Raw genomic sequence first — 27,424 nt, forward strand, 5'->3', positions numbered from 1 at the left:
ATATCATCAACCAATCACATTTGTAAAAATCCTTTCGGTCTAAATTCCAGGGGGGGGGGGGGGGGGGGGCTGCCAAATGTTTTTACTCATGTAGGCTACACTGTGCCGCAATATCATCCCATAGTCTCGCATTTGGGTATTTTAAATGTGGCCACCCTATGTGGACAGGCATGCAGTGCACTTACAAACAACTTGCCCCCAAGTTTTTCTGGGTCATTATTTTCTGTACATTTCTACACAAAGTGTTTGTCACATGGATGGAATCCCATGGAACGATGGAGATGCAAAACAGGGTCACTTTCCCAAAATGTCCAGGTTTTCCAGAAAACTGCCAACTGGGATTTCTGGAAAACCTTGGAATTTTTTGAAAGTTACAGGAAATGTGCAACCCTAAACACATGTTTAAAAAGCATCAGAATGTGCAGGTCACCATAGTGCAGGTGCTCTCAGGAATCTTTCCCAGTGGTAGCAGGCTTTGAGCATATTCTGATGCGCCGAGAATGGCGTAGCCATGCTGAAGAGACCTTGGGAGAAACAGACATCAAGGTCAGTCACAGCTCTTAAAACAAACTAATCCTAGTCCCATGTCAATGTATTACTGGGGTGAACTTTGAGAAATGTCAACAACACAGTTGTATTTGTGACATAAGTGCACTATAAAGCTCAGCTAGCTAACTTTACGCCCAGCTAGGTAACTTGGTAATCCTTACCTGTGCATTCCTGGGTGAAGACAGGTAAACCGTGACATCAGGTAAACAAACTACACAGCAAGAGAAAGAAAAAAAGCTAAAGCATTTTCTTTCTATTACACAAGAGCAAAGCCAGGGAGTGTATTCAAAATGCGTAAAGTTTTTTAAATGTGATCAAGTGTTTTCAGTCCCACTCTAATCAGTAGTGTTCACAATACTCTGGAACCAAATGTTAAATTCAAGTCCATGTGTAGTTCCATTTGCGTTTGAGTGTTCGGTAAACATCTAATGCATCCTGAATACACCCCTGGTGGATAGGTTGGGGTGGGAATGGTCAGGGGGGCACAGAGGGATGGTTTGGCACAGTGACAGAGTGGAGGAGGGATCTGAGGGAGGTGGAGGAGTCCTTTCTCAATAGTCTGAAAGCGTTTCCATTCTTCACGACAACAGGATGTGGAGAGAACTGACGAGTGGAGGAAAATGTCCAGTCCTTCTATAGGTAGACATTTTGGCTATTCGTTGGCTTTGGAAAAAGGGCAATGTGTCTTTGGAAATTTACAGAACCCACTACACCCCTGGCAGACAGTGTATACAGGGCAGGCTAATTAAGCCTGCATTTAAGTCTGTCATTTCAGCCTGTGTTTACCCACGGACGTTTTAGCTTAAAGAGTCTAACATTATACTGTATATCAGCAAAGCATTGGATTTGTTATATATTATATCATATTCCTCAGTCAACTCATTGGTTCAAATTGCAGGGGTCTTGCAGGGTCTGGGCTGTGGTATATCATTGACTACGGTGACTAGTACTGATTCACGGAGGACAACAACAACACCCACCGGCTACAGTTCATACATACACACGCTCGCGAGCATGTTCCTCACGCGTAGTACGCAGACCCTTTCTTTCCAGAGTGAGGCGGGGGTCGGCGCATGGAGAGAGAGGGCGGGGGCACCCTGACGAAGCATGGGGGAGGAAGAATGAAGCGTGAGGTGAGTTGGCATGACGATGGTGTGGTAGAGTAGTAGTGTGTAACAGCTAGTCTCCCAGTCACCCTGCCAGGGATGGGGGTGGGCATGAGTGAGTGGGGGTTGCTGTGCTCCTGTCTCCTAGCTGAGTGGCCAGCTGGGGTGGCAGGTAGCCTAGCGGATAAGAGTGTTGGGCCAGTAACCAGAAGGTTGCTGATTCGAATCTCCGAGCTGACTAGGTGAAAAATCTGTCGACGCGCCCTTGAGCCAGGCACTTAACCCTAATTACTCCTATACGGTGTCTGACAAATGTAAAACTGAGAGGGGCAGAACCTATGTGAAATTACTCTGTCAAACTAGGAGGTGACTTTAGTAACCAGAACAAAGCCAAAGAAACTACAACTAAACATTTTACTGGACAGCATACTCTGGATCGATCTGTATCCAACTACATCGGAAAAACTAAGAATCTGGTAAAATGCTGATTTAGTAGTTACACACATCAATGCTGTAACTTTTTTCTTCATTTTGAGAGTAGGAGTACATTTTCACAATTTTCAACCATTTTATTAAACCATTGTTTTATTTTCAGCAGCTTGATACATATGGCCCAAGGTCTTCTCACTCTATTCTATTCCAAATGAGTGAGGCACTTTTTCTAAAACGCTAATCTGGTTTTGAAATGTGATTCCATAATCAAAGGATTTCCATGTCGCCGTACTGCAACTTTAGTCCACATGGTGGCTCACTTTCAAAATAAAACAATTGTAGAACTTTGAATTCTCTGATTTTCAATGCCGCTAATGCTTATGCTAAGGAGTATGGAAATCAATAATGAATCCAGATAATAATGAAAGATGTAGGGAAATGCATAAGATGTTATAGAATGAAATTGAGAGATGTATTTTTTCTCACCAGCTTGCTCTCACAGCTTCAATGTCACTCACTAAGTTTTGTGCCAAACATATTCCAAATATCTGTAAAAGAAAGAAAATAGATTATGAATGTGATGTCTGTTGTACTTAAATGTTTTCCTTAACATTTATTAACCAGTCCTGACTGAGTCGCGTGCAAGCTGCTCTGCTCTAAATTTCTGCTCTTCTACAATACTTATAACGTCCCGGATTTATTTGGGATTGGCAGTTGTAATGCAATGTGTTCAATCTCCGCAAGATACTAATATGATGGACACAAGCCATATCAGTCATGTGTAGTGTGTCTAAACATCACTATATGCTGCTGAAACAAGATAATGTTCTGAATCAGAGTTGCTTGATCTGTTTCTAGGCTGAAAGTAGTCAAAGAAACATTTCTCTTACCTGTAACAGTGCAACTCCTATGAAGATCCCAGCCACCACTGTCAGGTTGTCCTGTAGCCACTTCTCAAACTGTGGCACGCAGCCTTTCACATGGATGTAGGTCTTCTGCTCTGCGTCCTACGACAATGACACGTTTATTACAGGGAGGCTTCTTTTTGTACCCCCTTTTCTCGCCAATTTCGTGGTATCCAATTGGTAGTTACAGTCTTGTCTCATCGCTGCAACTCCCGTACGGACTCGGGAGTGGCGAAAGTCGAGAGCCGTGCGTCCTCCGAAACACAACCCAACCAAGCCGCACTGCTTCTTGACACAATGCCCACTTAACCCGGAAGCCAGCCGCACCAATGTGTCGGAGGAAACACTGTACACCTGGCGACCGTGTCAGCGTGCACTGCGCCCGGCCCGCCACAGGAGTCGCTAGTGCGCGATGGGACAAGGACATCCCTGCCGGCCAAACCCTCCCCTAACCCGGACGACGCTGGGCCAATTGTGCACCGCCCCATGGGTCTCCCGGACAGGGAGCTTCTTAGCCTCCAAATGGTATGAAAACCAAAGCATATGCCTTCATTACACAACCATCGTATTATATAGCCCTTCGTTATATAACTTTACATATTCTCAGTAATGTCTCTTACGTCATAATAATAGAGGCTACTATATTAGGGAAACGAGAGGACAAATGTAAGGGAAGGAAAAAGGAAGGCGGTAGAGAGGGAAAGAGGAGAGAAATGGAACGGCACTCACCGTTTTGGCTCGTACGTCATAGCCACACTGGGTGTTTATCACATCCTCCTAACGAAGAGAAATACAAGTGTTATCAAAAAGAGAAGTCAACTGCCAATACCCCCCTACCTCCATTGCTAATACTACTGACACCCATGACCATTTCCTGTTTGTGTGTCAATTCATGTTTGAGTTTCTGACCAATAATATGAGCATGTTAGCATTAATGTCAGTCTGAGAAATGGGTTTTGCTGTCTCATAGATACTGCCATTTTTTAAAATATAACTAGGCAAGTGAGTTGAGAACAAATTCTTATTTACAATGATGGCCTACCCCGGCCAAACCCGGACAACGCTGGGCCAATTGTGTGCCGCCCTATGGGACTCCCAATCACGGCCGGTTGTGATACAGCCTGGAATCAAACCAGGGTCTGTAGTGACACCTCTAGCACTGTGATGCAGTGCCTTAGACCGCTGCGCCACTTGGGACTAACCAGAAGCAAAATACTTTTCAATGAACTACCCCTTTAACTGTAAAAGTGTGACACATTCATCAGAGAGTAAGGGAACACAATTTCCACTACATCTTGTAGGATTCATTGTTCAAAAGTGCCCCAATGATGAAAGACGTTACTATATTAGTACTGATCTTCCAGATACCATTATGAAAATAATTTAGCCCTTGTTCCTCTTGTCACCGGCAGTCCCATGTAACTGATGTTTTCTGCATGTGTGGAGGCCATTGTTACAATGTTCTATCCCTCCCTTTGTCGCCAGGACTTTTGTTCCCTCCCTCTTTGTTAATGTCTTTTCTCTTCTGTCACGTTCTACCTCTCCTATGTCCTTATGTCACAGTATCTATTCTTCAGTCAAACCCTTTTGTTGCTCACTTTTCTTGTCATTCTCTCTGACTCAATATGTCTTACTTTCTTGCTACCTCCCTCTACTCCAATTGAGGCACTCTTATGAAAGCAGCTTAGGGCTGTGTTCCAAATAGGAGACTTACTCACTTTCCTCCGTCCTTGACGACTCCCCCTCACATATCTGAGGAGACTGGCTCAGTGTACTAAATACCGCTAAAAGAAGAGCCATAGAAACAGTATATCTATAAGTCTGGCTAAAAGGAGTTTCCACCATATTGTTTTTTTACCCCTCCAGTCTTTCCAGATCTGCAACAGCAAGCCAAGGACGAAGGGGAAGGGAGTTGGTTTTCAGTTTGGAATCCACGCTTGATTACCGAACTCCATGACCCACGTATCTGACCAACCCTACCTAGCCCCTGTGAGACTTTCTTACCGCAGGATCCTTGGTGCAGCAGGAGAAGGGGACGCCACATTTCTCCCGACTGGGGTTGGTGTCCGTGCAGTTGAAGTAAATGTTGAGGTTCCAGTCGTCCGCTCCGAATGCGCCGCAACACTCCCACTGACAAGAAGCAACAGAGAAGAGAACATCAACAGCACATCCACGTTTCTTCCTTTAATTTAAAATGTTTTTCACTTTAAATACCCAGGAAGTTCCACTACCTCACAACATATGCACACACTAGTGATGCACGCGTTGACTCATAACCCACAGTCCACGAGATTATATAATAAAGTCCTGTATATTGTTCTGGATAGGAGCGTCTGGTTGATGACTAAATATGTCAAAAAAATATCTGGACACTGACTAAGTTTATGACCTCTCACATAGCCTAATATAATATTAACTCCTGCAGAATTAAGTATCTCTTGCAGTAAAATGATACACCAAAATGTACATTGACTCAGGAACAGGAGTGGAGAAATTATGATTTATTTATTTCAGCATCTGAGAATGAATGTGCGGTTATGGATCATCTGTAAAGGTGGCGAGGCTATCTTTATCAGCATCATAAAAGCTGATAGTATTTCAACCACATAAAATATGCATCCAAACCGAACTGAAATCTTAGCGTTTTAACAGCTTTTAAATTGTGTTAAAACCGGCCAAACTGAGGTTTTTTTTGGGGGGGGGGTTATAGCATTTTCTCCCCGGTCCCTAAACATCTTTGCTGCATGAGAGAAGCATAGCTGAAAGAGAGAACCAATTTTCATTCTATCAATTTATGACATTCTGGTGAGCAAAGGTTTATTTAGTCTTCTAGTGCAACAAGTAATGGCAGGAGCTGCTTGTATTTAATTATAGACAAGTTGCCTAACAAATACCCTACCAAAATTTAGGAAATTCTAAAGCACAAATATAGGCCTATCTACGAAGGCCTGTCAAAAAATATTTCTGCCATCTTACTCTACAGCGCATTTTCTATATTTGTGGGTTAGGGTTGGGCCTCAGATTTTCACATATAGTCAGGCGGTTGCAGATGGGTTGTTAGCAGTTGCGTGCGGGTGAACAAAGAGCTGACCCACACACCATACGCACACACACACACACACACACACCCTACTGCAGCATAGCAGTGCTATCATATATGGTGAAAACAAAGAGTCCAATGTTTAGAGGGAATGACTTTGTAGTGAATTCCTCTCTCATCTCACACCATCAGTGTGGGTGGTGTGTGACTGATAGAGATTGTGGAAGGCTGAAAACAGGGCACATATTTACAGCGTCTCAGAGCAGGATGCTGATCTAGGATCAGTTTTGCCTTTCAGATCCTAATGAATAAGAAGGGGGGGGGTGAACTGATCCTAGATCAGCACTCCTACTATAAGACGCTCTGTGAATAGAGGCCCAGATGGAATACGACAAGTGCTTCTGCCAACCAGTTGGCTACACGAACAAAGGCCTGCCACTGAATAGAGAAACTGAGACGAAGACCAATCCAGAGAGGAGATTCTACACAAGGCCCTTGTGAATTCAATAAATATGTTGGCTAAAGCATATCAATTCATTTCTGATAACAATATAAGGAACCTGAGTGAGGATTTTAAGACACATTATTGAGTGAAGCAAAACTAATGAATCATATATCATATTTAATGTTTAATTACCGAACCACTGTATTGCATTGAAAGTAATTCAGCATAACTCATTTTAATATGGTAATAGCTTTAGCACCTCATCATTGTATGATATGATTAGCAGTCCAATAAGCGAAAGTGGTTTAACGAATGCAGAGGTAAATTGCATTGAACACTTTCATTAGCAATCAACTGCTTTGCTCCCTTCCATCTTTCTCTCCGTCTCATTTTAATGTTAGTCTTTATAAAGGCAATTCCATAAAATACAGTTTAAAAACAGACAATTATTTTGCGTTAATTTAGGTCCTAGGTCCTTAGGACTACGATTTGTGTACATTTTAGTTATTTAGCAGACGCTCTTATCCAGAGCGACTTACATCTCCATTAGGCTACCTGCCGTCTAAAGAAGAATCACAATCACCTTTAATCGCAAAGTACATTTGCATGTACCAGGAATGTGACCTGGTGAAATGGTGTTGCCACAATAAAACAGAATACACAATAGACAGAATCTACACAATAAACGTAATATACAGACAGATGATACACAGAATCTACACAATCAACTGAATATAGACAGAAGATACACAGAATTTACACAATCAACTGAATATACAGCCAGACAATACACAGAATCTACACAATCAACTGAATATACAGACAGACGATACACAGAATCTACACAATCAACTGAATATACAGACAGACGATACACAGAATATACACAATGACGATACACAGAATATACACAATCAACTGAATATACAGACAGACGATACACAGAATATATACAATAAATGGAATATACAGACAGATGATACACAATAAACTGAATATACAGACAGACAATACACAATAAATGGAATATACAGACAGACGACACAGAATATACACAATAAACTGAATATATAGATAGCCGACACACAGAATATACACAATAAACTGAATATACAGACGGATAATACACAGAATATACAGACAGAATGTTATTGAAGACATACACACAGAGCAATAAAACATTTTCCAAACAAATTTAAAACAGGTCTGAACAAATGTAGAGACCAACTATGTGTCACGTCCTGACCATAGTAAAATGTTATTTTCTATGGTAGAGTAGGTCAGGGCATAACAGGGGGTGTTTTGTGTTTTTCTATGTTTTGTAGTTCTATGTTTAGTTCTAGTTTTTCATTTCCATGTTGTTGTTTTTTGGGATGATCTCCAATTAGAGGCAGCTGGTCCTCGTTGTCTCTAATTGGAGATCATACTTAAGTAGGGTTTTTTTTCCCACCTGTGTTTGTGGGTAGTTTTCTGTTTAGTCTATGTACCTGACAGAACTGTGCGCTTTCGTTTTCTGTTTGTTATTTTGTCTTTAGTGTTTTTGAGTTAAAATAAATTTCATCATGAGCACTCAACACGCTGCGCTTTGGTCCCCTCTCTACGATAGCCATTACACTATGATACATATGTACAACAATAGTAATCTTTCACAAAACCTAAGTACAGCAATGGTACAGTAGTAACTGCAGTTTCACAGCAATCAAATTAGTTAATTAATTAAATTCAAGGGAGAGGCAAATACCAGTAGACACTGGGGCCCTCAAGAATCTGGGTAGTCAGCCCCAGTGAAAATCCTCACATGACCTCTCTCACAATATCTGCTCTAAGTAGCTCATCTGTGATTCTTCCCCCATGTATCTCCAGTGTATTACAAAAGAGTTGCAGTCCTCTTTTATCCAGTAAGAGCACTGATCCACTGGCTTGTCACATCTCCAACCAGTAACAGTTCACTGTACGCCCTTGGGCTCCATAAAGTACTCTGATCGCCTCCTGTGTCAGCAGTCTGATCCACCTTTAATATCTTGCGGTGGCTTCAGTGTCCCTTGAGGGCATCTGTACTGATGTATGACATGCGCAGATTGCGTTAAGTAAACATGTTGAATCTGATCACCGTTGTTGTGACTCCTAATATTAAAATAATACTAGTGTCTATCTTTCACCGTGAAGCTCTTTATGATGAGACCTTTTTCCAAAAGCTTTTACACCGAGAAATGTTACAAGTACAGTTTTCTCTGGCAAATCTGGCCAAAATAACCTGCAGGAACATAATTGATGGCAATCAGTGCTGTCTGCAGGTTTTCACAGCTCAGGACGAGGCTTGCCAAACTTGATGCAGTCTCCTCCACCAGAGTACCCACTCCGACTGCTTCACAAAAAGGGTCTTGAGCAGCCATGCCACTTGCTTATCAAATAAATCGTTCATGACCACATTGATATTAGTGAGACTCCAGAAGAGCGGACCAAAGATGTACCACTTCATGTTGGGGACCAGAATTAATCTTTAAAAAAATTACAATTGGGAGATTTCCGTGATGAGCACAGTATTTCAAATCCTCTATCCAGCAAGTCAAGCACCTTTACACACTTATGTAAGGCATGCTGCAGTATTTTTACCTCTTTGCAATTGAGACTAAGTCTCTTAATTTGTTTACAATTGTCAAAGCAATATTATAACGGCCATGAGAATTCTTTGTGGAAGCTACCAGCCGTTATACTTACATGATTTTTAATCGCGTCTCCAACAAACATTTCATCATGCTGCTCATAGAGACATTTGAACAGAAATCCAATATGATAGACTAAGTGTTGGCAACCATCTTTTAACCAGTTTAGTAACTGTGAATCAGCTGGCAAGGTAAGGTTTAACTCCTTCAGGAAGTACCTTGTTTTTCTGTTAAACAGGCCAGAGAGAAAAGGCAAAACAGTCTCTTTTAAAGAGCTAGAATAAAAACCTAGCTTCATTTAGTCAGCTGTGCATAGAATCTGAGAGAGATTAGAGGTGAGCTACTACTTCCCAATAGCAATCCTTCTCTTTGGCTCTTGTCATGACTGTCCACGAGAATCCAAAATAGGTCAGATAAGGTTTGCAATGAAACTTCAATCAGACCCACTCTCACCCATAGAGGGGGAAGGAAAGAACTAGTGGGGATTAACAACTCACGCCCTGTTGTAAATCAAGGGAGAAGATTCAGGCCTGCGCTCTCGGGATTCAAAGGAATGTTCTTTGTCTCAACAGACTTTTTACCGCTGAAACTCTAACACGTTCAAAAGCGAATACTGGAACAATATTTCTAACGTAGAACGGGGGAATATCAGAGGCGATCTATAGAACACTGTCATTTTGTTTGTTATTTTAGGATGTCATTAAAAATGTTAAAGGAAATACTGTAACTTGGAAAGTATACCCACTACATATATGAAGTTTCCATACTATGCGTTGTGCATGTAATATGAAAAATGATGAAAGTGCTTTTGTTAAGAGAGGGATGTGATTTGAGAAGCTATAAGAGATAATTGGTTTCCATTAACTTTGCACACTCAGTAGTCACCGCCCCGGAGTGAGGTCAGGGAACGTGCCTGCCGGAACCACCCCTTTCGACCAAACTGTATAAATGATTGGACCAGAAAAGCATGAAGCTGCAGCTGCATGTTTAAAATGGTTTGAACTTTGAATCTCAACACGAGGTGGAGAAGATAAACTCACCTCCTGGACAATTACTGGTATGGCTGATTAGCTGTAAAGTATCTTCAAGATACTTTAGTACTTTAGTATCCTAAGTAAAGTATCTTCAAAGGCGAAATAAGGACCATCCTGTTACTCTGCTCAAACCATTGTGTTACGCGACTCTCATCACCCCACTGGAGAACCATCGATACGGCTGGCTAGCCTATCTTCAAGAGCGAATGGAAGGAAAATCAACTCTGTAGTTCTGTTCAGGACTACACGACAAGTAACCGGATACCGGACAACTAGTAAGAAGGACAACAGTAGAAGACTTGTTGGAACCATTTTGGAAAATCAGAGCCTTACAAGGTGCCCTGTTCACCAAGAGACCCCCGGCAAACCCAGGCATTTCACATAAATACATTCATGATTTCTTACTCACAGTGGGTGGCAGTTCTTGTGCAAAGTATATGGTTACTGTGGTGAGAGTAGTTTCTGAATGTACCAATGTTAAGTGTCCCTCTCCATCTCTTCTTTAACAAGCAGCCAGGTTGTTGTCATTCTGCTAGGGACATGTTTTCGGCATATTAAGTCTCCAGTCAATAACCGAGAGTGTGTATGTTTATCCTGTGTTCCATGTAATTAGCTAGTAAATAAATAATTAAACCAATTTGTGTAGTACTGAATCATAAGTAAGGCTGGGGTTTTTGCAGATGCAAGGAGGTTACGACTGTTCAGAATGATATGATACGAGGTTATGATTAATATGTTTATAGATGTGATAGGTAAAAAGACCTTTTAGAGTTTCATTCAGGAGATGGTAACTCTTTAAAGAACCGCTCTCGTGGTGCCCCAGATCCTAATGAGTTAATACATGATTCATTTAAAATCGGGTCTTCAGATTAATGGTAAAGTCAAGTCACAACACTCTTCTTCATCACAGAGAACATACACTGACTGTACAAAACATTAGGAACACCTGCTCTTTCCATGACAGACTGACCAGGTGAAAACTATAATCCCTTATTGATGTCCCCTGTTAAATCCACTTCAATCAGTGTAGATGAAGGGCAGAAGAGGTTAAAGAAGGATTTTTAGGCCTTGAGACAATTGAGACATGGATTGTGTATGTGTGCCATTCAGAGGGTGAATTGGCAAGACAAAAGTTTTAAGTGCCTTTGAACGGGGTATGGTAGTAGGTGCCAGGTGCACCGGTTTAAGTGTGTCAAGAACTGCAACGCTGCTGGGTTTTTCACACCCAACAGTTTCTCGTGTGTATCAAGAATGATCCACCCCCCAAAGGACATCCAGGCAACTTGACACAACTGTAGGAAGCATTGGAGTCAACATGGGCCAGTAGCATCCCTGTGGAAGGCTTGACACCTTGTAGAGTCCATGCACTGACAAATTGAGGCTGTTCTGAGGGCAAAAGGGGGTGCAACTCAATATTAGGAAGGAGTTCCTAATGTTTTGTAAGCTCAGTGTACAATATTGCTGCGAATAACTCTTGGAGTATGTGGTGAGCGAAGCTGTAAACTGTTTGGCAGTGGGTTGTCTTCTTCAATAAGACCTTATTCAAAAACAGTGATGGCACTTGGGAGATCACAGACAACTCTTGAATCACATCTTGTTCTTTAAACAGAACTTGTTTTTTCTGTATTCCTCTTCTTGCTAAATTGCCAAGACATTGAAGGATGTTTCGGGCAGGAGCACCTGATTCTTGACCATGAAGTATTAGTAAAATGTGTCCAAAGCATGATGTACTGTACATCTGTGCCTTTCTCAGAACGTTCTCTCAAAACAGTGGAAACAAACCAGCACATAACTGGACTGAAACATGTTGTGAACACATTTTAATTTCCTTTCCCATACATCACAGTTTATGTTTGTTGCTAGTCATTGTCAAAGCAATTCTGAACGTATTCCTCAACTCCCTCCTGTGAACATCCAAGAATCTCTATATAGCATTTATCTTTAAGGAGTGTCTTTGGAATGTCTAAAGCTCCTGGTCTGCTAGCGATGAGTAGAAATGATTTGGGTAAGATGTTTTTACTCAAAGGGTCCCCAGGAATATCTTCGAGGGATCTTTTCTGGTTTGGGTCATTGCTGGAAATTGCTGCCACACAGAAAGAAACCTTCAACTCATCAAAACCTTCCAGGCTGAAGATGATCTTCTCTGGATGGGAGCGAATGTGTGGAATAACTGGCTTCAAGTCTGGGTTGCAGTTCAGTATAACATCATTGAGACTCAGGTCACGATGAATGAGATTTACCTGCTAGCACATTCAGAGAAAGACATTCAATAACGGTCTGAAAAGAGTCGTCTGGATGCCCAACCCAACATGATTTTCTGAGTGCTTGGCCTTGTAATAGAAGAGTTCTTCTCTCTTCTCCATATTGATCAGGTTCAAACAGTCTCTCTATGCTGGTGTTCTGACTGTCCATGGTCCTCAGGACATTCTGCAAGGCAGCCCCGCGTAAGCTTTTCTCCTGCACTCTCTCCCACTCGTTTCTGTGTTTCTGGACCATTGAGCACTTTGTGTATCATTTCTCCAGTAGCAACGTCTCTCAAATGTGGAAGTGATATTCTTGCACTGTAGAAATTGTCAGACTTCATCTGTTCCAGGTAATCATCCCTGAGAGGTTCTGAATTTTTCTCCATGATAAAGCCAAGGATATTTCTCCTTTAGAATCCCGTAGAAAGCCTCCTTCTGGGTTAGAGTGGACAGGGCAGAGTACAGCTCCCTCATTTGATCCTGGCTGGTTTTGGCCTTCTGGATCTTAGAGTAGACCTTTTAATGGATCCAATTCTGTGAGACCAGGGCATCTGCGATGAGGTCTGCCCTGTGCTTTTCTACAAACTGGACTTCACTAGTGTTGGACCTTTTGATCTGGCCTTCTAAATCATCGTCTTTATGTGAGTGGTCATCCAAGAGTATATCTAGTCATAATCAGTAACAAGTACACTACCAACAAACAAACTTTGTGTCCATAGAGAATATTGTTTCAGCTCTTACTCTAAAAGGGCATTATCTTAATTTTCACAATTTCACAGTATTATTCCAAACTCATAGTGTGGAAATATACAGTGCCTTCAGAAAGTATTCACACCTCTTGACTTTTTCCACATTTCGTTGTGTTACAGCCTGAATTTAAAATGGATTAAATTAAGATTGTGTCACTGGCCTACACACAATACCCTATAATGTCAAAGTGGAATAATGTTTTTAGACATCTTTACAAATTCATAAAAAATGAAAAGCTGAAATGTCTTGAGTCAATAAGTATTCAACACCTTTGTTATGGCAAGCCTAAATAAGTTCAGGAGTAAACATTTGCTTAACAAGTCATATTATAAGTTGCATGGACTCACTCTGTGTGCAACAATAACAGTGTTTAACATGATTTTTTATGACTTCCTCATCTCTGTACCTCACACATACAATTATCTGTAAGGTCCTTCAGCCGAGCAGTGAATTTCAAACACAGATTCAACAACAAAGACCAGGGAGGTTCTTCTAATGCCTCGCAAAGAAGGGCACCTATTGGTAGATGGGTAATAAAAGAGCAGACATTGAATATCCCTTTGAACATGGTGAAGTTATTAATTACACTTTGGATGGTGTATCAATACACCCAGTCACTACGAAGATACAGGCGTCCTTCCTAACTCAGTTGCCGGAGAAGAAGGAAACCGCTCAGGGATTTCACCATGAGGTCAATGGTGACATTAAAACAGTTACAGAGTTTAATGGCTGTGATAGGAGAAAACTGAGGATGGATCAACAACATTGTAGTTACTCCACAATACTAACCTAAATGACAGAGTGTAAAGAAGGAAGCCTGTACAGAATGCAAATATTCCAAAACATATTTTTCATACTTTTTAAAAAATGTTCAAATTTCTCTTCCACTTTACATTACATTACAGAGTATTTTACATTACAGAGTATTTTGTGTAGATTGTTGACAAAAAAAGGACAATTAATCCCACCTTGAATACTTTCTGAAAGCACTGCATATAAAACACTGGAAAAATCACATTTTTGACTGCAAACATATTGTGCTGGGTGGTATGTACTCCACAGCAGATTTCAAATTTACCCGATTCCTGGATTGGGAGGAATATTGAAGATACTATGGGAGATTCTCACGTCGTGGATAAAAATATCCTTTTCACAAAAATTGTTAAGAGCATCCGACAAGAGTCGTAGGCCACCCTGCATCCCCTAGTTGCTATAGAAACATGGTATACGTTGCCAAGGCATTGGGAAGTGTGAGTGGGGCAACCAGGCTCTATCTCTCTCTCACGCGCCAACACACATGCTCCTACGCCCGTACCTTACAAGACCATCTCTTCACCTTACTCAAACCAGAGCTTCTCCTCTGTAATAACTACATTTTCACATACACAAACACACACACTGATCTTCAAACACTTACATATTCCTGTGTGAAGTCTATGAGGTTCTGGAGGTCGATGTCGTCGCGGTACGCCCGGATGTTATTGTTGATGAAGAAGTTGAGCTGGTCCTTGATCCAGTCCTTAAAGACAAAGGCCAACACTCCAGCCGTCAGCTCCAGGAAGAAGATGATCCCCAGGAATACAGAGAACTGGAACACAGGAACAGGGGGATAAACAGAGTCATAAAGAGAGGGGGACAGAGAGGAGGAAAGACAGGGATAAAAAGAGTGGGAAAGAGAGGGATAAAGAGAGGGGGAAAGAGGGATAACGAGAGGGGGAAAGAGAGGGATAAAGAGGGAAAGAGAGGGATAAAGGGTAACAAGCATACACAAAGCTAGGATTTAGTACTAAAGATTTGGTCCTGTGTTTCTCATTCCATTCCTGGGGAATCAACCTCCAGGCAGTGCACATATTTGTTTTAGCCCAGCACTAACACACCTGACTAATCAACAACGCAAAAGTGTTCTGTAATAACTGATGTGCGAGATGGTACATGGTGGGCTGGTTTCCCAGCCCCAGAAAAAGGCTACACATCATGGACTAAACATGTGGGACATAGCCGCGGGAAGTACAGGCGCTGAGTCTGGGGAAGGTGTGGGAGTTCAAGAGGGAGCCAATCATCTATATAACATATACATAAATGATGAACATACACACACATAGAAATGTGTATGTCTATGGGAGCCAACCGGGAGTGAGAGAGTTGTGGACGTACAAACTTGAGCAGTAAGGTGTTTTCCCTCAGCGCTCCGATGCAGCCGGCGAAGCCCAGGATAAACATGACCCCACCCGTCACCAGGAAGAGCCAGACAGGGTCAAAGCCCCCCAGGTCTGTGATGGACGAGATGTTGGAGAGAACACCCTGGAGGGAGAGAAAGAAAGAAAGAAAGAAAGAGAGTGAGAGAGTGAGAGAGAGAGAGAGAGAGGAAAATAAAATTTGGTTAAAAAGGAAGCTATAAAACCATGTGAGGGAATAGAGTGCATAAAGGGCAGGATGAATCGAACATGTAAGGGGTCAAGTGTTAAAATAATTCAGAGAGTTCTAATTTATAGTTCCTCTATTCAACTACGACCCAACCTTGTGTAGGGAATTCATAAAAAGTCATTGATCAAAAAGAGGTTCAGTTTTGGCCTGGGATACCTCAGTACCAGGCACCACTATCATTAACTCCCTATTATGCAGTATGTCAAGCTGTCAGCCTTGGTATTCTTCTACCAGCTCCTCCCTAGTACATTTTTTGTATTTTTTTCTATTTAACTACACAAGTCAGTTAAGAACATATTCTTATTTATAATGATGGCCTACCAGGGAATAGTGGGTTAACTGCCTTGTTCAGGCACAGAACAACATATTTTTACCTTGTCAGCCCGGTGATTTGATCCAGCACCCTTTCAGTTACTGGCCTAACACTCTAACCACTAGGCTATCTGCCACCCCAGATTCAATAATTCTAATATAAACAACTATGTTTGTATTCCCCAAAACAACTCATGCGCTTCCTCCTTACTGGTTTTGTGCTTCTTTACTGCTTAGACCCAAGACCCAAGATAGACAAACTATAGACAACACAACAAGCACATAAGTAAGACAAAATGGCTCCTACAAGGCCTGTATGTCAGAGCAAGGCAAAAGGGTAGACAGTGCCCTTATGGGTGCTTCTGGTGTTGTTTCCGTAATCACATTTTCACAAATTACTCCAAATACTCCCAAGTTTGAGAACTTGGGCTATCTTATATCAAAGATAATGCTTGGAAGCATGCCATGGTGCTGGTCAGCAGGTGGTTTGCTTCTCATCCAGAGAACACAAGGGAGGTAAATGACAAAGGGTGGGAAAAGACTGATTGTATATTGCACTTAAGTGAACATTTCCTTGTTTAATAAGACCTTATTTGATGTTCTTACTGGGTCCTTATGTTACCCAGTCTCCACTCACCTTCTCATTCCATGCCCATAGTCCGATTCCAAGGAAGGCCACACCCAGCAACTGAAAGAGACCACAGAAAGACAATATGTCACATTAATCACGTTACTCCATCATATGCTGTCACAAATCTCAGAGACAAAAATAGGGTGAAACCTCTCCTTCCTGCACTCAAGTTCACCTTTGTCGAAATGTATTATCGTTCAATTTCACCTTCGACACTTAAAAAGGTTTTCTCCACATCATGGGTGTCAGCGATGCTCGTCAGTTACATAAACACACAACTCACATTACTTCACTTTCCAGTACTAAACTGCATATTCACTTGCATATTCTAAATTAGGAGTCAAGGATTAAAAAAAGCCAGAATGTACAATTCTCCCAAGGAATTCCTCACTCAACTGCAACGTATGCCCAGTCAGAATATTAGCAATTTGATTTCTGGGACAATTTTGTGAAACCCTTATTCTGAAAAGCCAGGTTTGACCAATGAAATAGATTGGACGTTTGACAGAACTAACTAACTAACTTGGTGATAACATCTTAAACTGCTATCTCAGTTGAAAGTGAGATGCAAGTCTGAGGTGCCTCACTCCCTGTCTGATCGTCTGTCCGTATGTTTGTCTATACTGTTTTTCTGCCTGCCTGTCAATACATCTGTCTGTCTGTCTGAGAGGAAGCTGTGGGGTGGGGCCAGGCGTCTGGAATCTGGCTGAATGCAGCGGACCATTTCCAAATGACAACAACAGGAAGTGAACGAGACATGCCCAAGCTGTCCAACCTTCCAGCTCAGATTGAACAGGCCCTATCAGCCAGCACTGTGCAACTTTGCTGGCCTTATATGTCACGGAATGATATGAACAAATGGCTGCATTTATATGCCAGCTACAGGGGACATTGGGACACTGGCAGAGTGGCCGTTGCACCCCATCTGGCTGCAGTTTGGCATCGTTTGCAAACTATTACTCTATCCTGATCAGCACTGATCTCCTGTTAGTGCACCAGGGCCACTTCATGTGGTTGTAATACAGAGCTGTTGGCTAAGGGCTGGACTGAGATCTGAGGCCTAAGGGCAAGTATAAAGAGGGTGCCCCAACCAACCGAGATGTGTGGATAGATGAGCTGAGCTATAAAGAAGAGCAGCACACCCCTAAACTTCGATCAGCTATCGTTCGCTGATCAATGATACAAGTTCATTGTCACTCTGGAGAAGAATGACTGCAAGGTCAGTTTGGTCAGTGCTCTGCATATTTACTGTATGTGAGAGGAAGGGCCAGAAGGAGCCGTCATGTGTGTTCTGATGGCTGGGATACCCAAACGGCTTGGATCAATAGGCTACACTAACACGAGTGACAAGAGCTAAGCCTCGACAGCTGGGTGATGGACATAGTCAATGCACTCACACACACACACACACACACACACACACACACACACACACACACACACACACACACACACACACACACACACACACACACACACACACACACACACACTACAAATGGAGTGATACATGTGCATGCATACACACAGTATGTGATAGCTTGACGTTCTCATAAAAACACAGAAACCACAGCTGTGGCTAAAACAACACATCAGAGGGATGGATAGTCCCGGTTAAAGCAACCTTCCTCCATCTGGGTTTCTGCCTACAGTGAGGCCCTAATGGCTGTTTGTCAACCGAGGGTTGGGTGTTGGCAAATGTAACGGCTCCGAGTTGTTTGAATTCTACCTAAAGACAATGAGGGTGGTTTTGGGTAGCCCAGATCTGTTTGTGCTCCTGCCAACTCTATTGCTGTCAGTCAAGCCAAACAGGACCATGAGTGACAGGGAGCTGGCATGATAGCACAAACAAACTGGCTAGGTTTTGGGGGGCGATTATAGCAATATCCTGAAAAGAAATGCTTGGTGATTCTTAGAACAGCCTAACTACTAAGTTCCTTCTCCTTGACAACAATGCCTAAAGGCATCTGTTGTCGTGACAACAGAGAGCGCTTCGACTTGTCATTCATCTCAGCAAGGCTCACGGTCACATACCATGTCTTCAGAAAGTACTCATACCCCTTGACTTATTCCACATTTTCTTGTGTTACAGCCTGGGTTAAATAGATTTGTGTCTCACCCATCTACATACAACACCCCATAATGACAAAGTTAAAACATGTTTTTAAAAATGTTTGCAAATGTATTGAAAATAAAATACAGAAATATCTTATTTACATAAGTATTCACACCTGTGAGTCAATACTTTGTAGAAGCATCTTTGGCAGCGATTACAGCTGTGAGTCTTTCTGGGTAAGTTTCTAAGAGCTTTCTACGCCTGGATTGTGCAACATTTGCCCACTATTCTTTTCAAAATTCATTGCTAGACAACCATTATCAGGCCTTGCCATAGATTTTCAAGTAGATTTAAGTCAGAACTGTAACTCCTGAACATTCACTGTCTTCTTGGTAAGCAATTCAAGTGTAGATTTGGACTTTGGAAAGGTGAATTCATCTCTCAGTGTCTGCTGAAAAGCAGACCACAAGGTTTTCCCTTAGGATTTTCCCTGTGATTTTGCCTGTTTATTTTTTATCCAGAAAAACTTCCCAGTCCTAAACGATTACAAGCATACCCATAACATGATGCAGCCACCACTATGCTTGAAAATATGGAGAGTGGTACTCAGTAACGTGTTGTAATGGATTTGCCCCAAACATTTGTATTCAGGACAAAAAGTGAATTGCTTTGCCACATTGTTTTCAGTATTACTTTAGTGCCTTGTTGCAAACAGGATGTATGTTTTGGAATGTTTGCATTCTGTACAGACTTTATTCTTTCCCCTCTGTCAATTAGGTTAGCATTGTGGAATAACTGCAATGTTGTTGATCCATCCACAGTTTTCTCCTAGCACAGCCATTAAACTCTGTAACTGTTTAAAAGTCCCCTTTGGTCACATGGTGAAATCCTTGAGCGGATTCCTTCCTCTCCAGCACTTTTATTGGCTACCAGTTCAGAGACAATGGAGTCAAATGCGAGACTAGAAAGTAAACTGTATTATCATACAGGGATATTGTCATACAGCGTATGAACCAGAATTGGGATGAGAATAATAGTGTTAGGCTAAATCTCAGGTTGTTAAATGCTGTATCAGAGGCAATTTATGGCCGACACACACTGTGGGTCACGTAGCCTAGATATGGTTGGTTTACTGTGCGTTTTGAAGCACAATCTGCAGATTTAGGGAAAAGAGAAAGTGTGTCTGGTCCTCTGGGCCCCATTTTGAATGTGTCCTTGTCGAGGGAAGAGAGAGCCATGATGAATAAAGTCACCCTTGGGAGTAGGGTTGAACTGCATACATGTCAGGTTAGGGTTCGTTTTCTGTATATCATTAAAAGATCGATTATTGGTTACTTAGTACAGAAACCTATTAGCTATTTGTTTATGAACACTATGAGAATTGTAACCATCACTATAATAAATTATACCTTCAGCCATTGAAAGCAAGACGGCTGAAACGTTTGTAGGAAAATGCAAACTGTACCTACTGCACTTCTTTAATTCCCTGAGATTACACTGAATATCAAAATGGCTGGCAAGACCTGGTCTCTTTCCAAAAACCAAATAAACATTCAAATGTAGGTAACTAGACCCCAAAGTAGGTCACTATGTAGGAACTATGGTGCCATTTGGGATGCAGAATACATTAGGTTACATACACAGATTCACACTCCTCAGTTGGACTGAGTGTATTACTTCAAAGATTATTCACAACGAGACTAATCCATATACTTAAACAAATCAAACTGTATTCGTCACATGCGCCGAATACAACAAGTGTAGACTTTACAGGGAAATGCTTATTTAAGAGCCCTTTCCCAACAATGCAGTTTAAAAGTATGAATATTAACAAATAGATAAAAAGAAAATAGTAACACAATAAAATAACAATAACGAGGCTATATACAAGGAGTACCACCGGTACTGAGTCAGTGTACTGGGGTAAAAGGTAGTTGGAATGATTGACTGAGGTTATATGTACATGTAGGTTTGGTTAGGTGATTGATTGAAGTACATGTAGGTAGGGGGTGAAAACAGAAAGTCTGGGTAGCTGTTTAATTAACTGTTCAGCAGTCATGGCTTTGGGGTAGAATTTTAGTCCTAGATTGCTACCGCTTACCGTGCGGTAACAGACTGACTTGGATGGCTGGAGTCTTGGACAAGGAGCTCGGCCCCAGTGACGTGCTGGGCCGTACGCACTACCATCTGTAGCGCCGTGCGGTTGGATGCCGAGCAGTTTCCATACCAAGCGGTGATGCAGCCAGTCAAGATGCTCTCAATGGTGCAGCTGTGTAACTTTTTGAGGATATGAGGGCCCATGAAAAATCTTTCAAATCAACACAGTCAGATACTGGAGAAGAACTGACTAAAAATGTAATATCTCCACGGGCCAGAGGATAATCTGAACTCTAAACTCACAACTGTAGTGATAGGGTAAAGAGATGAGGATTATCATTATGTATAAAGCTATAGTCATAATTCACACCCACTCCTCTTTAGCACATGACGTGATGTGACAATGACAAATCACAACGCAAACCCTTTGGTTTCCATGGTTCTTGTTTTGCAAAGACTCCAGTTGTGTAATATGTGATCTTGAACTTCACCAGACACTGTGAGGTACTCCAGACGATGGTCCCAGATGGACCCCCAGAGAGAAAACTATTACAAAAATACCACAAACAATGTTTCTCCTGGCTGCTATTCTGTTGCTATAGCAGTGTCCAAAGCCTTTATTTATCCACTGGCCTTTAATTCATTACAGCCCCATGAGAACGTTCTGTAATGTTGATACAATGTTGATACAATGTTGATACAAATGTGCGAAAGTCTGCAAATATTACATTCCAATGTCAGAGAAAATGACAATTCTTTGGGTTATTAATGATAGTTTTAAATGTGGTTGATAGTGATTTCAGTGAGTTAGGCCTATTGTTGGCCATGGCATGGATGTGTGGCTTCAATGACAAAGAGAAAGCTTGGATTTAATAGAATATGCAGTGACAGAAAGTTGAACGCTGATACTGCACTCATGATCCCATTGAAAATTTCTGCAATAAATTATTGACGCAAACTCTCTTCAGTGGCACTAGCTCCATTTATAAATCTGATATCATAAGCACTTCTGTATTACACAACGCAATACCCTCCAAAGACATTTAGGATAGAGTTGTGTAGTTTATCAAAGCCCTCTCACATGGATCTTGGCTATATCGTTACATCTTGAAGACAACGGGCAACCGTAAAGGGATTCTCACATGCAAACCGTCTCTATGGTCCTAGCTTGCTTTATCTCAGAATCAGAGATGTTACTGGCATTAGGCATTACCCATAAATACCTTAACTCTTCACCAGCATTCCCATTAATCTCAACATCTGTACCAGCTTTACCACAAATAGGTTATCAAAAGTACATTATAGTACAGAATGCATAACCATGCCAGCGACATGGCTAGAACCATTGCAGCTATTGGTTCTCTATCATGGCAGGTGAAATCAGGCTCTTGCAGCCGCATCACTTAAGACCACAATAATGCTCAAACCATTAGCAGACCACTGGCTCTCACGATCATGGACATGGTCAATGGCACTGAAAGCAGACAATGCCGAATGGGACGGACTTTAGGAGGAAGGTCAGAGGGAGGGGTTGAGGGGAACAAAGGCGATGGAGGGCGTTGAATGGGATTACATTAGCATTGAATTAACCAGGCAACCATTTCTGCCAAACTCCTGCGAGCCAGCATAAGACTTTAGAGAGTCACATGACCTGTACGTAATCCTAATGGGAAAAGCTCTCCTCAGTCAGCTATTCCCAGTCCAAAAAACTTACAGAGGCAACAGAAGAAGAAAAAGCATCATGGGAAGACTGCCTTTTTTGAATCTTCAAGGAAATACATTGAAGAGCCAAATTTGTTTTTCAGAGATAGGCTTTTTATATAAAAATGTCCTTGTTATGGTCTTTGTCCCTCTGGACATGACCCTTAAACTCTGGCTCATGCATTTCTCTAACAGGGCAGTTGAAACTAAAGAGGAATAAGAAACACAGACGTGAGTCCAAAACATGTTCTCCCAACAATAGCGAGGTTTATTTAGTAAACTAACCTATTTTTACAGCTACTTGGTATCATATAATGAGCTCTCCCTGTCTGAGATGAAGTCACTGAAATAATGATGGGATCTTTAGAAGCTATCCTCCTTTTTCAGTGTTGTCAGTCCTACAACCAATGGTTGTTCGCAGTAGATCTGAGACAATTCACTAATAGGCCTAGTCGCAATTAGATTAAGTGTGAAGGCTAAGTGTTAGGTAAACAATAAGCTGTCTTGGAATGAACATTCATTAGGCCAGGCCTACTTTTCACAATGAAAAACTGAGTGGGAATTGAGTAGACATAACCCACTATGCATGGAACGAGGCCAACGTCTTTTACAAGTCTTTTTTTGGACCTGTCCGGACCAACCATCTTTTTTTGGTCTTCTTTGGTGCGATCTGGATCAGCCTTGATTTCAACGTCCATGGACATAGATTTGTCAGGAAAAGATTGTGCTGTGCTCTACTGTACTGTGCTTTGCTGTCCAAACTTAACTTCCTGACTGATGTCTTGAGATGTTGCTTCAATATATCCACATAATTTTACTTCCTCATGTAGCCATCTATTTTGTGAAGTGCACCAGTCCCTCCTGCAGCAAAGTACCCCCACAACATGATGCTGCCACCACCGTGCTTCACAGTTGGGATGGTGTTTTTCAGCTTGCAAGCCTCCCCCTTTTTCCTCCAAACATAGCGATGGTCATTATGACCAAAAAGTTATATTTTTGTTTCATCAGACCAGAGGACATTTCTCCAAAAAGTACAATCTTTTTCCCCATGTGCAGTTGCAAACCGTAGTCTGGCTTTTTTATGCCGGTTTTGCTGAGCGGCCTTTCAGGTTATGTCGATTTAGGACTTGTTTTACTGTGGATATAGATACTTTTGTACCCGTTTCCTCCAGCATCTTCACAAGGTCCTTTGCTGTTGTTCTGGGATTGATTTGCACTTTTCGCACCAAAGTACGTTCATCTCTAGGAGAAAGAACACGTCTCCTTCCTGAGGGGTATGACGGCTGCGTGGTCCCATGGTGTTTATACTTGCGTACTATTGTTTGAACAGATGAACGTGGTACCTTCAGGCGTTTGGAAATTGCTCCCAAGGATGAACCAGACTTGTGGAGGTCTACAATTTATTTTCTGAGGTCTTTGCTGATTTATTTTGATTTTCCCATGATGTCAAGCAAAGAGGCAGTGAGTTTGATGGTAGGCCTTGAAATACATCCACAGGTACACCTCCAATTGACTCAAATTATGTCAATTAAGCTTAATTATTAAGCTTCTAAAGCCGTGACATCATTTTCTGGAATTTTCCAAGCTGTTTAAAGGCCGTCAATTTCTGTATGTAGACTTCTGACCCACTAGAATTGTGATTTAGTAAATTATAAGTGACATAATCTATCTGTAAACAATTGTTGGAAAGATTACTTGTGTCATGCGCAAAGTAGATGTCCTAACCAACTTGCCAAAACTATCGTTTGTAAACAAGAAATGTGTGGAGTCGTTGAAAAACAAGTTTTAATGACTCCAACTTAAGTGTATGTAAACTTCCGACTTCAACTGTATATTGAAACAACATCTCAAGACATCAGTCAGGAAGTTAAAAATTGGTCGCAAATTGGTCTTCCAAATGGACAATGACCCCAAGCATACTTCCAAAGTTGTGGCAAAATGGCTTAAGAACAACAAAGTCAAGGTATTGGAGTGGCCATCACAAAGCCCTGATCTCAATCCTATAGAACATTTGTGGGCAGAACTGAAAAAGCGTGTGCAAGCAAGGAGGCCTACAAACCTGACTCAGTTACACCAGCTCTGTCAGGAGGAATGGGCCAAAATTCACCCAACTTATTGTGGGAAGCTTGTGGAAGGCGACCCAAAACGTTTGACCCAAGTTAAACAATTTACAGACAATGCTACCAAATACTAATTGAGTGTATGTAAACTTCTGACCCACTGGGAATGTGATGAAAGAAATAAAAGCTGAAATAAATCATTCTCTCTACTATTATTCTGACATTTCACATTCTTAAAATAAAGTGGTGATCCTAACTGACCTAAGACAGGGAATTTTTACTAGGATTAAATGTCAGGAATTGTGAAAAACTGAGTTTAAATGTACTTGGCTAAGGTGTATGTAAACTTCCAACTTTAACTTGTGGTTTCTATGATTCGTTCAGATTTGGTCTGGTCCGGAATGGACCAAATCTGAACCAATCATTTGGTCGGGTCTGGATCAGACCAAATCTGAACCAATCATAGACATCTATGTTTCACAAGTTTGGACAGCAAAGCACAGGACAGCAAATCACAGTACAGTAGAGTATAGCAGAGTACAGTACAGTAAAGAAAAGTAGTGTTGTACAATACAGTAGAGGACAGTAGAGTACAGTATAATGTACTGTACCCTACTTTACTCTGATGTACTCTACTGTACTGTTCTCTACTAAATGAAATTGTACAATACTCTACTCTACGGAATACAAATATTCTGTACTGTATCGTACCGTACCCTACTGTGTTCTACTGTACCGAGCTGTGCCATACTCTATTGTGCTGTTCAAACGAATGAAATACGTCTATGACTCGTTCAGACTAGTCCAGACTGACCAAATGTGCACTTGTTTGGGGGCGGAGCTCATTAGAACAGTATGCTTTGCATGTGTTTATTTTTTACATTTACATTTTGGTGATTCAGCAGATGATGTTAATCAGAGCGACTTACAGTCAATGCATTCAATTAGGGTACTTAAACAACAACAGATCAGTTACTGGGAATGTTATTGTATTTCAATTGGACTGTTGGTTTATTTAGTAGGACTACTTTGAACATTATCACTGACAATTTTAAGCTTTTGTAAAAGCTAACATAAGTGCATGGGACAGATGGCAGCAATAATAAATATTCTATATTCCAATCTTTCCTATATTATATGGATTACTTGAGAATGTACAGTATGTGCAGTTGAAATTTGGCCATAGAATCAATGACAAAAAAATACGTATTTTAAACGTCCATAAATTACATATTTTCCACTTTCATTCAGAACCGAAAACCGTCTGTAAAATATTTATTTTCAATCTCCAGAAAAGATGCCACTTCAACGTTTGTATTTTAGACGTTTTTTCAATGTCATTTTGCTTACTGGGAATGTAGTCCGATGATGATAATAAATAGTGCAATTTCATGTTTATGCAACCATTCGCATGTGAAGAAAAACTTTTCACAACGATGTGAGTTGGTCCCGACAAACGAGGACGGAAAGCGGATTACCGGGGACGGTGGAGACTGAAAATTAAAAAGTGCTCTGAGCAGCAGTCTATGTGAAGGCTATTGTGCATATCCACAAGCCAAAATAAGCAAGGTAAAAATAGCTTGCAATGCATGGCAACACAACCAAAGTGGTTTGCTGCTATACACACATCGAAAGATCACATGTTATCATTTATTAGAGTTTTTAACAGACTATTATCTAATACATCAATAGACCAACAGCTTGTGGAGCATCTTGGTCGTAAAATCGTCATGGGAATATTATTCACAATAATTAGGCTATTATAATATCACTTAAGCCATTTCCTATTGCTGGGCCTACAGTTTAATTTTACAACATCAGATTGCAGATTCAAAATTGCCCAATGAAAGACAATAAGAGTGGCAAATAGCAAGAAGAAAAACACACTTACCCAAAATATTATGTTAAATCCAAAAATAAAATATTTGATGCAGCAACTGACTTCATGGCCTTTAAAATGTTTTCCTGACATACTTGAATTTCATACAGTAGGCTTCATAGACTGATAAATATACCGGATCATAGACTCGCAGGCGGCAGGTTCAGCTCCTCGGCGATCCAATTCTTGCAACTTGCTGTCTGCTCGGTTCATCCAAATAGAATAAACATACCGTAGCCTATCCCTCGACACAGATGTCACCCTGATAGTAAAAGTGGAATAATCCACAATCTAACACTGTAAGCAAACAAACATCAACCTATCTACTCTGCGTTTACAACTAACGGGACCTCTCCGTTGTCACCGATCAAATCGGATAATCGTTCCCCCACAGTTATGGCCGCGTTTTTAAAGGACTACAGCTACAACCAATCAGATGTTTGACTGTTCAATAGTGGGTTGTTCTTCCTCTTCCTGCCCTTTCTTGCTCTTCCTGCCCAATTTTAGCTCGGTCCCTAGTTACCCTAGTGGTTCATAGTGTTTGGTGGTTAAATAGTGTTTGGCCAATAACCAAAAGGTTGCTGGTTCGAATCCCTAAACCAGCAAGGTGAAGAAATCTGCCCTTAAGCAAGGCAGTGACCCCTAGGCTGCAATATTTTTTAATCCCTGGTTTACACTTGACATTTGATACCTGGGATTTTGTCCATATAAATCTGTGGTTCACTGGCCCTATGGGAGGAAAGGCTAAGCTGAGCCCCTACAAGCACCATTGTAGATCTGAAAGGATCAGATAGGTACAATATGTAAATTAGCCTATAATATAGTATGCAGTTGTAAAAAACTGTTTTGCTGCACTTCCAAATGACAAATCTTATAACAAAAAGCCTGTTTGTGTAATGTATTCAATTGATTCTTTATTCTAATGCTTGTATTGGATGGACTAAAAGCTCTTGAGTTGTAACACATGTAGTAAACAGGAGGACATTTTTCAAGTGTATTTTTTTATTCACCCACCACACTAGAACATACAGTCTATCCCACACTAGAACATACAGTCTATCAACCCTCGTTCATAGATTTCTCAAAACATAAAATGA

General features: G+C 41.2%; 1 protein-coding gene across 1 annotated transcript; it reads right to left on the minus strand.

Annotated features, from left to right (window-relative positions):
- Positions 1-209: 209 nt before the first annotated feature.
- Positions 210-26,723, minus strand: LOC115194230 (tetraspanin-5). Its single transcript, XM_029753744.1, has 10 exons — positions 26,340-26,723; positions 16,541-16,591; positions 15,322-15,468; positions 14,585-14,755; positions 4,997-5,122; positions 3,722-3,769; positions 2,978-3,094; positions 2,574-2,635; positions 711-760; positions 210-524 (listed from the first exon to the last, which is right to left on the minus strand). Exons 1-9 carry the CDS (start codon positions 26,418-26,420, stop codon positions 748-750), a joined length of 816 nt encoding a protein of 271 aa, XP_029609604.1. The 5' UTR covers positions 26,421-26,723; the 3' UTR covers positions 210-524; positions 711-747.
- Between the last annotated feature and the right edge of the window lie 701 nt (positions 26,724-27,424).

The sequence above is a fragment of the Salmo trutta genome, chromosome 5 (genome assembly GCF_901001165.1).
Source record: "Salmo trutta chromosome 5, fSalTru1.1, whole genome shotgun sequence".
Lineage (NCBI taxonomy): Eukaryota > Metazoa > Chordata > Actinopteri > Salmoniformes > Salmonidae > Salmo > Salmo trutta.